Source organism: Cimex lectularius, unplaced genomic scaffold (genome assembly GCF_000648675.2).
Source record: "Cimex lectularius strain Harlan isolate CLEC.00 unplaced genomic scaffold, Clec_2.1 scaffold140, whole genome shotgun sequence".
Lineage (NCBI taxonomy): Eukaryota > Metazoa > Arthropoda > Insecta > Hemiptera > Cimicidae > Cimex > Cimex lectularius.
In genome coordinates this window covers 286,728-299,200 of record NW_019392728.1, presented here as the reverse complement: position 1 = coordinate 299,200, position 12,473 = coordinate 286,728, and the positions used below count along the sequence as shown (strand labels likewise).

Sequence of the window (12,473 nt, the reverse complement as noted above, 5' to 3'; positions counted from 1 at the left end):
AATGTAAACAATGTTTGTAAATCCCAGGCCCTGGATAAATCAGGGGGAGAGAGACACACCTTGGTGCCTGAGCGACTCCGAGGTTGGGCTCTAGTTGGGTGCCATTGACTTCTTTGGTCATTTCGGCACCCTTATGTTTCCTAAAGCTAGTCATTCTCACACTTACACAGTAAATACATACATACTCCTATATACAAATCCAATCACACATGCATATCCTCCGTCTAGAATCCGGGTCGGAGGGTACTTGATATTTCGCCCCGACCCGGCTTAGCGGAGCAGTGGTGGAGCCTTGAAATAATATACTGCACCGCCGCCCAGCATACTCCTATTCTAACATTAACGAAAACTGAACTTTAACCTATGAAATAAATGCCCTGAAATAAATAAATCCCAATATCTCTTAAAAACCTAAAAAGTTTTTCTTTAAATTCGCTGCCATGCTCGAGCATTCTCCTATAATCTCACGGTATTCCATTTCGGTCCCTATACGGGGCCAAGCTGTGACAACAACACAGCGACACCTTGAGTCTGTCATCTTGGCATGCTGGGCACCTCGATCGACTTGTGCCAACCAACAGGTACCCATGAGTCGCACGTGTATGACCAATCCGCAGGCGGGTCAGGACAATGCTTTTCCCTTCGAGATATCCCCTCCGGGCTCCATCGTCGGCCCAACAACGCTTCCACTTGTTTAATATCAAATTTTTCATTATTCTCTTAGCGTCGTCAGGCCGAATCAGGGCGGTCTCAACATCATCACTGTGAAGAACAAGAGTACCCGCTTTCGCAGCCAGGTCCGCCCTCTTGTTCCTCGAAAGCACTTGAGAATTTAAAATTCCAACCAATTTCACAACAAGCAAAATTCAACTTCAAATTACAAATAATGTCTTCAAGTATTTGTTGGCAAGATTGTCCTTATTGAAAAGTTATAATTCAATTGAACTAAAAATAAAGTTTGTTATCACTTTATTTGTGTAAAATATAAACATACATAAAACTCTACTAAATTATACATAACTTTAAACCATCAAGACACATAATAAACTTATTAGATAATATATATCATTTACAATAATAACTTCTAGTATTAATATCTATATATACATAGGTATATATGTAAACACAATTAATTTTGTACACAAAATTTTAAAACAACTCATAATTGTTCTAATAAAACGGTCATTTTGATCTTTGGCGATTAATAAGAATAATTATCTTTTTAAAGTGTTTCGTTCTTTTATTATTTTTTTTTATTTGTTTACTGTTTGAGAACTAATGAAGTGTTCATCACCTACGTTGATCTACATAGTAAAGGTATAAAGATAGTTTTGCCAGCTAATTTTTTGGATTGTAAATTTTTTAGAAGGCCGATGATTAAATCTGATTGAAATCACAGATGAAAAGTGGAAGTGTTTCCAACATATTACTTTACGATCAAAAACTTACAAAATTTTAGAACTTACAATTCAAGATTTTTTTTTCAAGCGTTCAATTTATAGTTAAAAGGGCTAACTGTCGGGGAAAATCTGCTGTCTACCTGCAAACGTAATTGAATACACAGATGACAAATCAAAATTAAATAATAAAAGGGTAACTAAGTGCTAAAACCACCATTTGGGGGGGGGAATAAGTAATTTAGTGAAGTTAAAGGGAATTTATCATATCCAGTCTTTAGATTATTTAAGGCATTATTTTGCAGTGATAGTTATCGTTCATTTGTCCTAATCAGCTTTCGTTGTTACTCATATCAAATATGCTTTAAAAAACTTTAACAGCTTTAAATTTTTTTTGCTTAATCTGGTACTAACAGGATTATAAAAAAGTATTTCAACATTACTTTTTATTTCTATAAATATTCTTTCATTCATGTTTCTATCATGCACACTTTCAACAATTTCAAATTTTTCATAAATGCCTTCTTAATCAATTAATTTTTTGTTTTTGCTTAACTATAGAAAGCCCTTAATACAATCAGCAATTTTATAATTTTTAGCATTTTACATTTATTTGTTTATTTTTAAAGGGGAAATTTTTAAATTTCCTTACATACGTACATTTAATTCTAAAAGAATGAGCATATTTTTGGAACCGCATCTTCATTATAGTATCAAAATATATAAATTTCATATTTGTGAGAAGAATACATTTTTTATAACCCTGTTGCAAATAAATAAATTAATTATTAGGAACTGATTAACTAAGGTTCATTAGTTTCTGTTTGAAAATAAAAATGAACTCACGTTTCAAAAAATTTACGATTAAATAAAAAGCTTTACTGCTTAAAACTATTTGCTTAGAAATGTAATATTAGTTAACCTACAATCGCCCATAAATCTTATCTATTAATATTTATATTTAAAGAAATTTCAGGTATAGTTACAATTCTAAACGATAAATTGAGAACGATAGGTAAAAGTTGACTGATTTTCATAAAATTATCCTTTGATCGATAGAAATTGTATGGTTGAAAACAGCACAAAGAATAGTACACACATTAAAAAAAATGTTATTTACAATTTGTCATTATTGATTAATTATCCTAAAGGTGATTACCTAAAGATGCTCAATTTGTCACTTAGAACATTAAAAAAATCAATTCAGAGCTTTAGGATTTTACAGTCTTATAATATATACATTTAATGAAATATAGAAACTTTATGTTAAATAACACGAGGTTGCAAAAACACTAAAATTATTTTTTTCATTGATGTTACAACATTGAAGCAATTCTAGGTCTTTCATTGGAACGAGGGCATAAAAAGTAAAATTGTTAATAAAAAACAAAAGTGTAATATCATTTTATGAGAACGTTATTGTACAGTTGAGCTCAATACTTTGTATGACACTCGTTCCTTCTTGTACAATAATCTTAAAGTTTGTTTTATAAAAACACAAGATATAATTTTTTTTCTTTTGTTCAATTTAACACCAAGGCACTCTATCTAACCATCTTATAAACCACTACAATAACACCAACACATTGACTTTACTTCATAAAGAAGTTCTCACAAACTTGAAGGTTCGTGTTTATATTAATAAAAAAATGTTTGTGACAAAAAGCATGTATTTTGTCGAGTAAAAAATATAACACATTGGATAAATTCCAAAGATTTCATCACATATTTATTCTCCTGAAAATTCTTTAATAGTGGAAGACAAAAATAAATGGTACGTGCAAAATTGTCAAATGTGCATCCATTTGATAGGCGATTTTTCTTTTTCAACTGAAACCATTTGCTCAAGACAGATTGTTTTTTTTGTTTAAAGTTACCTAGTTAGCAAATTTCTCAGGGAAGGAAGCTCATGTTACAGGTAGAAGAAGAGGTTGCGTCTCATCGGGGTCGAACAATTGTCAAACGTTGCTCTCTTCAAATTTCACTTCCCTAGGCCTTTTTATGCTACTTCTTTTCAGTGTTGGTGGGGCGACTGGCATCAGATTTATCGGTGGAGGTATCGCCGATGGAAACGGCGAAGACTCTAAGAACTGATTTGCCACAACTGGTTGCCACCATTCGTGCTGGGTTAAATTTAGTGGTGATTCATCTAAAAATGAAATTTCCAAATAATGAAGCTCTGACCACTTGTAAATCTAAGTTTGCATTGGAACTATTTTATACGTAATATATATACAATTATTACACACTCAATTTATATGAGTTCTGGTCAAATTAAGCTTATTTACACTAAATTCACTATTTTTCGTGGTCTGCTTGACCAATTAATATCATTCAATTAATTAAGGTTTTAAGTTGAGATAAAAAAGTCAGTGTCACGAGCGGGATCCGAACCCACGACCTTCGGCTTGATATGCCGTTACTCTACCACTTGAGCTATTGTGACTTCAATCCCCTTGGGCATCTCAACCCCACCTTTTGAAAAAAAGGAGGGAAAATTCAAAAGGTGGGGTTGAGATGGGAAGTTAGTGTCCGAGTGGATCGATGTTGAGATAGCTCAAGTGGTAAAGTAGCGGCGTATCAAGCCGAAGGTCGTGGGTTCGGATCCCGCTCGTGACACTGACTTTTTTATCTCAACTTAAAATCTTATTTACACTCTTCACTGCAGATAAAATGAGGAAACTTGTACCAGTTCCAGTTTTTTTTGCATAAAAGTTAAAAAAAAAATTAAATGTCTGTAAAAATGTAAAAACTTGTAATTTATTTATTTATTTTATTTGCAATTTTCATAAAATCATTACGACAGATTTAAAAATATAATGTATGAGTTGATTAACCATTTATAAAAGATTATTATGAAAAGATCCTTTTAAAAATTCTTCCCTAAAAAAGATGATTGTCACATGGAAAAAGAATTACCATTTCACCTGCATGGCAATTAAAGAGTTAAACGCACTCGCACATTTTCTCAGCTTGTGTAAAAACATCAATATTCATGGATACCTTCTCTCTCTCTCTCTCTCTCTCTCTCTCTCTCTCTCTCTCTCTCTCTCACACACACACACACACACACACGCGCGCGCGTGCGCGCGCGCACATACACTTTCACGCACATTTTAAAAATAAATTTTATTAAATTTAGAATACTACACACTTGTTGACTAGATATAAATAAAAAATAAAAAAATTATAACAGATCATTTATCAAAAAGTACAAAATTTAATTAAAACATCTTAATTTTTGAATTTGACATTCCTTGTTGTTTAAATATGAAATGAAAACACACATTACCAATATTGACCAGATGTTAAAAATCAATCATAGATACTTACTTAACTTTTAAAATGATTTTACAATTTTTCAAGCAGAAAATATTTCACGGGTGCAAAAGAAAACAATTAAACTTGTATAAACAGAAAAGAAAAAATTCATCATTAGAATACAGTTTTCCCATGCATTCTAAAATAATCTCTTATTACTTCTAACAAACCATAATGAATCATATCATGTTTTAAGTGTGTGTGTTTGATGTGATGTGAATGTCAAATACAGAAATAAAAGGCTATAAAACAAGTTTAAAATTTGTGACAAGTGAAATTTGTTCCAGAATAGTTATTAGTCTAAAAAAATCATAATGATTGCGTTTAAGCTACTTCACAGTCTAATATAAAACTAGATCTAAACGACTAAACAAAGTATAATAATAAAAACAAAAAAAAACATTGTGTTGCTTATTTCTATATGTTGAAATATTTTAAACTTGTTTTAGAAGAAAATTTACTTTTATTCTCTTAGCCAATTTTTATTTTCCAGATGACATTTAAAACAAATTAATATTAAATTCATTTTGTTCAAACTTACTGTCTGAGAAAATTAAAGAATCCGATTTATCGCCTGCTTGCTTACGCCATGCAAGTGATTTGACATGACCTTTGGTGCTAGTGTTAACAGCATCAGCAGACAATGAACGAGACATGACTCTTCTGAAATGTTCGCAACCGGTAGGAGTCATGTCTTTTCCACCAAGTGCGCCACTTAACCCAACAGCTTCATTGAGCCAATACAGTTTCTGAGTAATATCTTTACCTATCGCGGAATAATATATTAATTATTATTTAAAGTGCAATTAGGTTTGGATTTGCTTTAATAGTCTCTTAATTAAAAAAAGAAGCATTTCCCAAAAGGAATAGAACATAAAAGGTGTGGACAGTTATTTTGCAATATGGGTCCTTCACAAAGTGTTTTTTTTTCCAATTCAAAAACAATATAGTGTGAGCTTGTGCATGTGTCAGTTTTAAAACAAGTCAAGATAAGCCGACACTTTCAAAATGTAAAAAATAAAATTATTATAGAAATGCAAAAGCATCTAGTTATGCATGCAAAGCCACAATAGCACAATATTTATATGATTTTTGATTTTTTTTAAATTTTGTTAAAGCATTCTACTTTATTTGCAAATGGCATTATCTGTTCATTTTGGAAACATTAAGCATTACAAGTGTTGAGTTTTCAAATTATTTTGTTCTATTTTGAAGAATGAAACTAATTTTCTTTCAATTAAGGTTTTTATAGTTGAGATAAAGACAGTGTCACGAGCGGGATTCGAACCCACGACCTTCGGCTAAATATGCCGCTACTCTACCACTGGAGCTATCGTGACTTCGATCCCTCCGGGCACTAACTTCCCATCTCAACCCCACCTTTTGAAAAAAAAAAGGAGGGAAAATTCAAAAGGTGGGGTTGAGATGGGAAGTTAGTGTTCGAGTGGATCGAAGTTACGATAGCTCAGGTGGTAGAGTAGCGGCGTATCAAGCTGAAGGTCGTGGGTTCAAATCCCGCTCGTGACACTAACCTCCCATCTCAACCCCACCAATGAATCTAATTTTCTTTGTTATAGCTGTCTTTCTCAAATTTACATAAATAAGTTATGCAATTTATCCTATCTACTTGTGCTTTTTATCTTTATAACTAACAATTCTAAAGAGTCGCACTTTTCATTTGTCCTCCTGCGCATGTGTTGTTTTTATAAATTTTAAACTTGAGAGTAGCAATATGTGAGACCTTGAGCTACATTACGGAGCACATGTCTGGAAGATTAGCCTAACTGTCTTATTGTGAGAAGAAACTGTGACTCGTATGACTCCCAGAATGTCAAAATCAGACCACTACTGATGGACAAGGAAAATAAAGGAATATTGTTTATAAAATTTGTGCAAAGGCAGCAACAAAGTGGATGTGTTAACTAAGGAAGCAGTAAGTAGCAGAGTTCCATTCAAAGTGACATTATAGCTTTTGCAAAATGTTATGGAAGAATGAAATGTCCTGCAGAGAGAAAGAAACAAGGTATGCATCTATACAGCCTAAACCATTGTTCATGAGAATGAATGGCTCTAAGAAACTGTTCTTCTCATAGATATGACTCCAATTAAATCACAATAGTCTCCCTTATCACCTATAGGTACCCTAACCTAACAGGTGTCACTGTCTCCCTGGTATGTGAATGTGACCAAGTTTCCACTGTCTTTCTTGCTTGCCCCTTTTATTACCATGGTAGAAAGAATCTTAACCAGGCACTAATTCGGGGTGATACACCCCTCCCCACTAGATTAATTATCTGCAAGAACAAATGACAACCAGCCATGTCAGTCGCCTCAGTTGGTTGGGCCAGGTGGTGGTAGGTTGGGTATCAGGGGCTCTGGGAATATTTGGTATGGACTTTTTCATAGTGCCTTGACCTCATAAAAAATTGTTTTTATCCATGTCCCTGGACATTTGTTAAAATAGAGCAATGGTGATACCATAATCAAATGGAGTGCCTGGCTGCCACCCTGGGGTCGCTTTATCAGGTGAGCACTTTTTCTTCTTAAACTTTAAATTTTACTTACTATTCTTTTATTTTTATCATTTATCAGTAAGTCAATATTTTGATAAATTTCAAACCATTAAAGTGGTTGTTGTTATTGGATGGTGTTAACAGTATGATGGGAAATCTGCCTTAACAATAATGGAAAAAAATTTCAGAAGAAAAATAACAGTTTCTAGATGTCTTTTTGGAGTATACTACGGCTTAGTATTTTAGTGTGCTAGATTAGTTTGCCATTCAACACAGGTTGATTTCTTACATGATTTGAAATTTGTCTGTGTCATCGTCTATGACACTTTTAATGGCAGTCATATAGAAAACCCTTGTCAAACATACATGGGTCTGTAAAAAAATTATTTTAAAAACTAGGAACAACTACAATAATGGAACTAGGGTCTATTGCTGAAACTAAAATCCTTCATTTCTAGTACATACTTAAATTCGTCCCTATCTAACCTCTACTAAACCTCTACCTCTTCGATCTTAGGTGCCCCTCAAGGGAGCATTCTAGGTCCGTTACTTTTCAGAAACATGTCAGATTTTCCTCAATACTTGCATTTACCTTTGTTGACGATACGGCAATCCTATCTGCAAACCTGCGGCCAGTTCTAGCGGTTTGATCTCTCTGAGACCACCTCCTAACCTAAAAGCGATAGTTCTGTAATGTGTGTCCTTTTCTCTCAAAGCAAACTATCCATCCCATTTACGTGAATCAAATTGCACTGTCAAATACTTGGGACTGTACATAGGCATACAATGGAATCCACATACACAACTTAAAAGGGCAGAATTGAAATACATATACACGACAACTAAATAATTGCTAAGATCGAGTGCTGTTCAAGATTTACAATACATCAAAAAGATATTCAGCACTTCCTGCTCCAATATGGACTTATAGACTGGAACTACATGGAGCGACTAAAAAAATTAGGCCTTAACTGGATCCTTTCCCTCCATTCAAAAATCCTTTCTTCGTTAGTTACAATACTCTCCACTCAGACTTTGAACCTCAAATTCCAACTCCATTATCCAGGATCTTTCCTTACTCTCCCTACCAATCCTTATTAAGGTAGAGGTGTCATTGACAGTGACCGACTGTGCATATAAAGCCATCTAACGAGTTCATGACATTACATGATCATTGATGAGCGGCTAACATTCATGCTTAATAGGTTAGTTATATTTTTTCATTTAACCTATCTGCTTATTGCATAAATTAGTGAATAAATTGAGCAATGCAATTCCATTCCTGGAGGCACAAATGAAAAAGATACAACTCGTCAAAATTCTAAGGCAATATTTTAAACGACCGATGCATTTTACATTCAAAACAAATAAATTATATTATAATTGAATGACACAATAGATTAATTAACTAATGTATTGGTTGATCAAATAAAGCAAGCAATCTTCAAGACAGCAATTCTTTTAAAATTTATGTGACTGCATGAAAAATTATGTTATGGATCAATTAATAGCCTGCGAAACTGTACACATTTCTAGTCTGATGCTATAAAAAGAGCGTAGGATTTTTTTTGTGTGTGTGGAAATTATTTGATAATTATATTTTAGTTGTATATTGGTTTTCTGCTCATGTTTCCTATTTTTTAGTCCAGAAATGGAAAGAACAGTAATGACTAATGAGCAATGTTTTTTTTTTTTTTTTTTCTAGCGTATCTATTTAATTTAAAGCTTCTATGTATTTTCACTAGTGATTAAAATAAATATAAATATATGTGAGTGCTACTGATACCTATCAAATTAGATAAAATTATTTTTAATGTTGGCCTGTGCCGCAGTACTCTGGCTAGTTTCAGTTTAGGCCAGCAGAGATATAAACTCTCCTCTTCAGCAGTTATTGTCACCTGATGGTGAAAAAATAATTATTTATTAATTTTTTAAAATGAATATATCAATTATGAATATTTACCTGAAACAGTTCATCACTGGTAACATGCCCAGCTTCCCACTCCGGTGAGTCTATGAACTGATATGATGATATGTAATGAAGATGTATACTGTCGCATGTAACTTTCAACCTGAATCAGAATTTATTTCAAGAATGTGTAGCAGTTATATAATAAATTGTAAAATTTAAAATATTCAATCAAATACTACTTTAAATACTTGCTTAAATAATAGAACTCACTTTCCCTTTAAAAGTATGGACAGTCTGTCGTCTGCATTTGTAACTTCTTCAACTGCATATGCATCACCCGGATCGAGCATGAGTACACTCGCCTCTTTTGTAAGCTCTTTGAAGTGTTTCCTGGACACTTTGAGAGGGCTGAACATTCTGGTGTAAAGTTCCGTCAGCTCGGGCGAGAGGGAGGGCGGTATGAGCCGCACGAACAAGGCCACTGTGTGCAAAAGGTTGAGAAAACCAAGCACAGTCGCCCAGATCACGATGTCACCTGAGCATACGTGTACACCAGACCATACGGCCTGAACGAAAAATCCAGCACTTAACAACGCCCTAGAAAACAAATATACTGTACGTCTTTTGGCAGGACAGAGCGACTGCACCTACCTTAGAATGATTATCCCTTGTTTGTAGCTTCTTGGCACTAGGAAAGCAGCAGCAAAGAAAAGGTTTGACAACTGGAAGAGGTTATGTTGAGCGGGCTCCCATTCACCACAGATCTGTTGCGGAAGGAATGTATCGGATTCATAGGTCGAGTTTGTCTCCAAGAACAAATCCGTACAGTTATCCAGTGATAAACTACAATTCTCCATGGTGCGTTCGCACTCTGTTTCTCCCACCCATAGCCCTTACAAGTAACTATCCTGAAATTACATGCAAATCTTAATTCATAGGTCAAGAATTATTTATTGTATGATTTTTTCTAGTTTCAATTGTATTTATTTAAAAAGGGGTTTTTCTTGCAGTTTTGAAGAAGCTGTTAATTCAAAATGTTTAGGCACTTGATATTTTATCTTTAATTATTAAAATAGAAATTCATTTGATTATAATATTATATGAACTTTTACATAAATAACTTTAATTTTGGAAAAAGATTTCAATATTTGCACAATATTTAGATGATTATAATATTATAAGTACTAAGGAGGGAAAATTCAAAAGGTGGGGGTGAGATGGGAAGTTAGTGTCCGAGTGGATCGAGGTAACGATAGCTCAAGTGGTAGAGCAGCGGCATATCTAGCTGAAGATCGTGGGTTCGAATCTTGCTCATGTCATTGACTTTTTCATCGCAACTAAAAATCTAAAAATAAATACTTTTACCTAAATAACTTTAATTTGTGAAAAATATTTCAATATTTGCAAAATATTGAAATGATTCTAGGTAGGCACAAAATTTATTTAAAGTTTGAAATATATTGAACATTTATCGTTTAATCTTTTTTTAATTTGTTATTTAAAGTTAATGTTTAAATAATATTTTATAAAGTAAGTTTTTAAGTAATTTTTTTTTGGGGTGGGTAACAATTCTTGAGTGTTTATATTCACCGTTTAAAATCCGATTTAAAAAAATACCATTTTTTTAATCTAGTTGAAATAACATTTTACATTAAAAAAACAATGTGAATGAAATGTTATCTTTAAGGATTAACATAGAAATTCATTTGATTATAATATTATAAGTACTAAGAAGGGAAAATTCAAAAGGAAGTTAGTGTCCGAGTGGATCGAGGTCACGAGAGCTCAAGTGGTAGAACAGCGGCGTATCAAGCCGAAGATTGTGGGTTCGAATCTTGCTCATGCCATTGACTTTTTCATCTCAACTAAAAATCTTAATTAATTGTACTATAAGTACTTTTACCTAAATAACTTTAATTTGTGAAAAATATTTCAATATTTGCACAATATTGAAATGATTCTAGGTAAGTACAAAATTTATTTAATGTTTGAAATATATTAAACATTTATTGTCTAATCTTTTTTTAATTTTTTATTGAAGGTTAATTATTCAGAAATCGTGAGATGCGGTCTGGTGTGATGTAGATTTCAGAAAAATATTTTCTTTATCGTGCCAATGTTTCGATCTTTATTGAGATCATCTTCAGGGCCTGGGATTTACAATGATGATCTTAATAAAGATCGAAACGTTGGCACAATAAAGAAAATGTTTTTCTGAAACCTACATCACACCAGACCACATCTCACGATTTCTGAATACCGTTATCGATTAACGGTCACTAATCACCACACATTTAAGGTTAATGTTTAAATTATATTTTAAAAAATAAGGTCTTAAGTAATGTTTTGTGCTGGTAACAATTTTTTGAGTGTTTATCTTCACCGTTTATAAAAACCAGTTTTATAAGAACCAATTTTATATTTTTTTCCCAGCTAAGATATATTTAATATTAATAAAACAATTTTTGTCTATACTAGCATTGTTTTAGATAAATTAAGACATACTGAAGATACTTTAACAGCTTCTTCAGAGCATTAATCAGCATTATCGTTCAACTTGATGTTTGGACAAGTATTATTTCTATGAATAACATAATAAAACTTACCTCATATCCAGTTATAAAACATTTTATTTGCCAATATTACAAACAATGTTATAATATGTCCATTTTTGGTGTATTCACTTCACCCCTTATAATCATTCAAAACGACATCTGAAATGTGAAATAGCTTGAGTTCACTATATAAGAACACAGTTTAACTCTTTAAATCCACACAATCTTCAAATTTAATTTGATTAAATTTCCTATTAACCTGATGTTTGTATGTATGGAAACCTTCAAATCACAACTGAACTAATCCGGTCTGTTTCTGAGCAAACCATTGCTTTATTATTCGACTAAAATTAAAATCACATTTAAAAATGCAAATTCACTTTGTTTGGTGCATGTAGACCAAGTAGAATGAGACAATACACCTTGAGTTGAATAATAACATAGGTCGGCTTAGACATGTAACTTGCCCCTCCCAAGTGTACAAAAATCAATATCTGCTTACGATCACCAGAATTTATTGCCTCTACAAGAAATACCTCTTTCACGAGAGATATACTGATTTACTGGTTAATTTATTTGTTTTATACATTCATTTCATTTTTTCCATACCCTGAATGCATGTTGGATGTATAATAATTCAAAAAAACTCACTTCATCAGTAAATTTTAAGTGAGTTTTGGTAAGAGAGGGATGAAAAAATTATACAAAAAACCAAAATTTTAATTTAAAATTTATTTAAAAAATCATTATAAAGATATATTATAAAGATAATAAT

General features: G+C 32.6%; 1 protein-coding gene across 3 annotated transcripts; it reads right to left on the bottom strand.

Moving 5' to 3' along the window:
* Window positions 1-3,100: 3,100 nt before the first annotated feature.
* Window positions 3,101-12,304, bottom strand: LOC106665310 (blood vessel epicardial substance-like). 3 transcript variants are annotated; one of them, XM_024226758.1, is made up of 9 exons: window positions 12,121-12,304; window positions 11,958-12,042; window positions 11,750-11,857; window positions 9,795-10,051; window positions 9,414-9,740; window positions 9,195-9,303; window positions 9,018-9,129; window positions 5,260-5,484; window positions 3,101-3,546 (listed from the first exon to the last, which is right to left on the bottom strand). In XM_024226758.1, the coding sequence occupies exons 4-9, from the start codon at window positions 9,998-10,000 to the stop codon at window positions 3,356-3,358; spliced, it is 1,170 nt and encodes a 389-aa protein (XP_024082526.1). In that variant the 5' UTR covers window positions 10,001-10,051; window positions 11,750-11,857; window positions 11,958-12,042; window positions 12,121-12,304; the 3' UTR covers window positions 3,101-3,355. The 3 variants fall into 3 exon arrangements, with proteins under 3 accessions (XP_024082526.1, XP_014247127.1, XP_014247128.1); XM_014391641.2 differs by having other exon boundaries at window positions 11,958-12,304; XM_014391642.2 differs by lacking the exon at window positions 5,260-5,484 and having other exon boundaries at window positions 11,958-12,304.
* Between the last annotated feature and the right edge of the window lie 169 nt (window positions 12,305-12,473).